Here is a 5,000-nt window from a genome sequence, read left to right on the forward strand (position 1 = left end):
TGTAAACCACTCACCAACGCCGAAAATAGTCCGGCGCAATAATGACTCTCTTTGACATGCAGAAACAAAAAAAGCGCTGGAGTCAATGGGATCGCGTCATAAAACCTTCATTGGTCAAGCTGTACAGCAAACTAAATTGAATTGAGACAGTGTTTATGGAGAATGGACCATGCAGGGAGAAACTGCTTTACCATATTGTACTGTGTGAACGCTGCCATATAGCCAGTGGTGTAAAGTGACTAGGAACATTTACTCAAGCACTGTACTTAACTACAATTTTAAGATATTTGTACTTTACTTGAGTATTTCCAATTATTTTACTTCTACTCCACTACATCTCGGATAAAAATATTGTACTTTTGCAAACTTTTGCACTTCTGCACTGCATATAGCTGACTCTCTCTCTCTCTCTCTCACTCTCTCTCTCAGGTCTGCCAGGCATGCCAGGAGAGTACGTACCTCAGAGCGGTCCTATGGGCATGAGCATGGCCCCGCCCAGTTACACCCCTCCTCACCAGATGTCCCCTCACCCCTCGCAGCTCCGACACGGACCCCCCCTCCACCCGTACCTGTCCGGACACCCCCACCAACACCACCACCACCACCACCACCCCGCCATGCTGATGCACGGAGGACCCTCCCCGCACCCAGGAATGACCATGTCTGCGCAGAGCCCCCCCTTGCTGACTCCTATTGACAACAGTACTGGAGGACAAGGCCTGGACATCCACGCCCAATAGTTATAAGGGAACTTTTTTTGCTACCAAGATGACAACAGCAGCTACTATGAGAAAAGAGGAAAAAGATAAATAAACAAACAGCAACCCAACACAATAAAAATGCTATTTTGAGACTATTTTTCAAGAATGAAAAACAAACCCTTTTGACCAGAATTAGACACTAAAACACTAAAGAAACAGAATTCCAGATGAGCTGTGATGATTTTTTTTAAAGACTTGTCAATTTTGTTACTTTCATCCAAACGGAGGACCAAGCTGGCAAGAACACTTTGTAACGTCTTGAGCTTTTGGTAAAAGATCAACGGAGGACGTTGATTGACGTTCACGTGTGCAAAGGAATGGACAAATGCGCACGTATGCACACACTCAGACACAGACACACACACACACACACACACAGACGCAAGAAAAAACAGACACACTCTCGCCCTCTCACGCACACTTTCATAAACATGTTCAGTATACACTTTCATGTGACGCGCTCCAACGCTCCTAAAATAAAACTTCACTCTGGAAGAAGAAAAAAAAAAAGTCAAAAAGACTCCAAGAGTTATAACTACTGTAGTATAAAAAAGTATAGATAACTAAGTTAAAACTTTGTGCATTTTTTTTTCGTTGAACACACGATTTATGTTTTCCTGAGCTAGTTCTAGAATTAAAAGGTTAACCCTTTCTCGCTCTCTCTCACACTGTGTGTGCTCCAACCTGGAGGAGAAAACTGTCCCGGCAGCACAGCACTATAAGAGAAAAAATAAACAAGAAGATGGAACATCTAAAAAAAGCAACACACACACACACACGCGTGCATGCGCATGCGCGTGCACACACACGCACACCCACACCCGCACACGCGCGCGCACACACACACACACACACACACACACACACACACACACACACACACACACACACACACACACAAAAGGCTCCAAACGACAGAGGGCAATCAGGTCCTGTCCCCCCGTAAGAGCAGGGCATGACGGGGAAAAGGCTGCTAAATGACACCGGATCTCTCCAGAAGATTCAGTCTGAACATTATGTCATGCCCCTGTTTTTTCTCTCTCTCTCTCTTTTGGTTCATGAATGAATGTTGCCCTGTAGGTTTTAACGGGAAAAAAATCTTAGTTTGAATTGCCCAAGCACTGGATTGTGTTGGTTTTATACATTTTTATTTTAATATTATTATTATTATTATTTTTTGTATCCTGGACTCTCATTTGTAAGAGCCTATTGAAGGAAGCTTAAATAGTGGAAAAGCAACATCCCACAGCGCTTCTTTGTCTACGGATCAACATTACTTGCCAATAAGGACAATACTGACACAATAGTTGATTCTGTGGCGCTGGAGAAGCAATTGATGGTTGATGCACCAAAAAACCTAAAACAAAAAAGGTGGAAAAAACAACAAAAATAAAAAACTTTAAAAAAAAAAGAAGAAAAAAAAATACAAAACAAAACTTAAATTATGAACTCAATGCTTTTAGGGGGGTGGGAAGCTGAGAGAGTATTGTAACAAAACTTCGTACAGAGTTCAGTCTATTAATTGTTTCATGTTAGATATTCAATGTGTTTACCTCAATTGAAAAAGAATGTTTTTGCTAGTTTCAGATCTGCTGTGGCATTGATATTGTATGTCCATGAATTCCTTCCTTTTTCAGCACGTGTTCCTCACTAGATAAGATGCCGTCTCCCTTAAGCTTTGTCAAAAATACATTAAATACTTGTATGAGGACTGTGACGTAATGTTTAAAAGGTGTTCAGTCACAAATGCTGTAATAAATATTTCATTTTTGATTTTTGTTAGATTTTTGTGTGATTAACTGTGTTATAAACAAACTATGACCAGTTTTTCCAGTAATAGATATATAATAATTTGCTATTATTATTATTGTTGCTGTTGTTGTTATTATTATTCAGAAACAATCATATATCCCCCGTTTGAAATTTCAATTTGTGTACACAGCATGATAATACTAAAACAATTAGGTTCCTATTTTCTACGCTCCATTCAGAAAGTCCTGTTTAATCTCAGCTGCCCAATGCTCTCTAAAATGACAATTATAAATTGTGGTTGAAATATATTTTGCCATTGCAATCCATTCAGGCAAACCAGTGTCCTCCAAGTGATAAATAACTCTCTAATGGCAATGAGGAGCACAGACATGTGGCATATAGGCATGTTTATACTTTTGAATTGAAACATCCATTTGTACACAACATAAGAAACAAATTAATCTCAACTCAATCTTAGACCATGAAAACATTAGCTGCAAATAATAGTATAGATCTATCCCTATAGGTGCAATGGCTGTCCCTATACTCCTATAGTATAAGTAAGATTCATGATTGGCCCACATAACTGAGCGCCATGTTATACAGCTATCTGTCGCTCTGCAGCGACGCCTGTCGGCGTAATCCGGTACGACCATGCATGGCTTCTCAGGCTATCTTTTTGATAGGCTATCTCTTTGCCTGTTTGCCTGCGGCCATCGAAGACACAGCCTAGCCTTAAACCAGAAATGACAACACCACTTTGCCTGAAATATTCTCTTTTACTTTTACTGTGTTGGGCTCATGTCTTGCCATATTTTTTCATAGCGGGCACTGAAAAATAATCGGTTTCTTGTTATAGTCATTATTATTTTTAGATCAAGGTACGTATTAATTAATAATTAGGCTACAGAAAATAATACTAATATAATAATAATAATAATAAATAAATTATTATTATTATTATTATAATAATTATTATTATTATAATTATTATTATAATAATACATGTTTTGTTTTATTATTTCCGCTAAAATGGTGCAGCATACATGTTGTGTGTAGACCTAATGTCCTTCAACTAATGCATTTGAGGTCTATGTTCTTCAGTGCTATAGTACGGAGCTATATCCTTTTTTATAAAGCTGTTTATTGTAGCGGTGGCTTGCTGGAAGGACATAGCCTAAGCCTACTTCACATTTTCTTCAGCAAAGCAAGCCGTGATGCTTTATTTATTTATTTATTAGGTTAGTATGATATAGACCTTGCACACATTTCTAAGGAGGAAAAATATTAATTTGTAAATGAAATTGGTTTGGACTGTATTTACTTTTATTTCCCATTTTTATTCACATAACAATCTATATGTTCGTCAGAATCCCACAAATGACAAATCACATGACGATTTGCATAATTTGTATACTAATTTTGTTTTAGGCTATACCTCCACTATAGATGTGACACACTTATGGTGTTTGAGGCACAATTGAGCGCTTTGATTTAAATACTCCAATGAAAATATTTCAGTTTTTCAGGTGAATAACCAAATTGATTCGTTTTTTTTATTTCGTTTTTTTGTCTTACAATTCCGTACCGTTAATTTGATTCATTTCGCTTAAATGTTATGCTGTTATCTAGGCTTTTAGGTCTTTCATTTTTGGCCAATATAAATTAGTGTGTAAGGCCCAAAACCCTTCACATAATAATGTCATTTTCTACCCCCTCCTCTTGTGTGTATAGCCTATGCGCGCAAATTCCATCAGAGTTTGTTAAATGCAAAACAAACAAAAAAAGAAAGAAAAAGAAAAAACTTATGTCGCGTGGTTCCATTAGTTAGGTCAGAAAAGTGTTTATTTCTTATGTGCGTTACACCGCGTGGTTATTGATAACCAGCTTGCTCACCCTGTCAGCTACCATTCCAAATCTAAAGCTTCTCTTTTTTTTAATACATCATTCTATTATATGTGGATGAAACGGAAGGAAGAAGCGCCCGATTTGTGAGGAGATTATCAGATGAAAAAGAGAGAAAACGCAAGGATTATATTGTGGACGAGGACGGGAGAGGGGTGGATGGTGGGGGGGATTTTAATATTAATAGTTTTTTTTCTTCTTTTCTTTCTCCCTTTCCGATGAGACAGAAGGTAGATTGCCTCTGCTGCTTTCCTTTGCCGATTCGGTGTGACAGGGATGATGGATGATCTAGCCGAGCTAAACAACTCCTCCCCTTCATCTCCTCCCTGTCAAAGCCAGTTCGGGTTCTGCTGCAGGAATAAAATAAGGAATATTCCCTCTGCACCGTCCGCCGCTGCTGCACAATGCAGCCTGCTCTCCTGTATAGGAGCTATAGCCCCCTCTTCCTCGTGCAGTGTGCAACAATATTAAATGTCCACATATTGTTTGTTTGTGTGTGTGTGTGTGTGTGTGTGTGTGTGTGTGTGTGTGTGTGTGTGTGTGTGTGTGTGTGTGTGTGTGTGTGTGTGTGTGTGTGTGTGT

General features: G+C 38.9%; 1 protein-coding gene across 6 annotated transcripts in view; it reads left to right on the forward strand.

Annotated features, from left to right (window-relative positions):
- meis2a (Meis homeobox 2a) overlaps positions 1-2,534 on the forward strand; it is a 100,710-nt gene extending 98,176 nt beyond the window's left edge. For 4 of the 6 annotated variants that reach the window (XM_083792168.1, XM_083792171.1, XM_083792170.1 and 1 more), the window contains one exon: positions 430-2,534. In XM_083792168.1, coding sequence (XP_083648294.1) covers positions 430-740 — 311 coding nt within the window. In that variant the 3' untranslated portion in view covers positions 741-2,534. The remainder of the gene's footprint in view (positions 1-429) is intronic. The other 2 variants (XM_083792172.1, XM_083792173.1) reach the window with 1 other exon arrangement.
- The last annotated feature ends 2,466 nt before the right edge of the window (positions 2,535-5,000 follow it).

Source organism: Protomyctophum parallelum, assembly GCF_964188405.1.
Source record: "Protomyctophum parallelum genome assembly, chromosome: 20".
Classification (NCBI taxonomy): domain Eukaryota; kingdom Metazoa; phylum Chordata; class Actinopteri; order Myctophiformes; family Myctophidae; genus Protomyctophum; species Protomyctophum parallelum.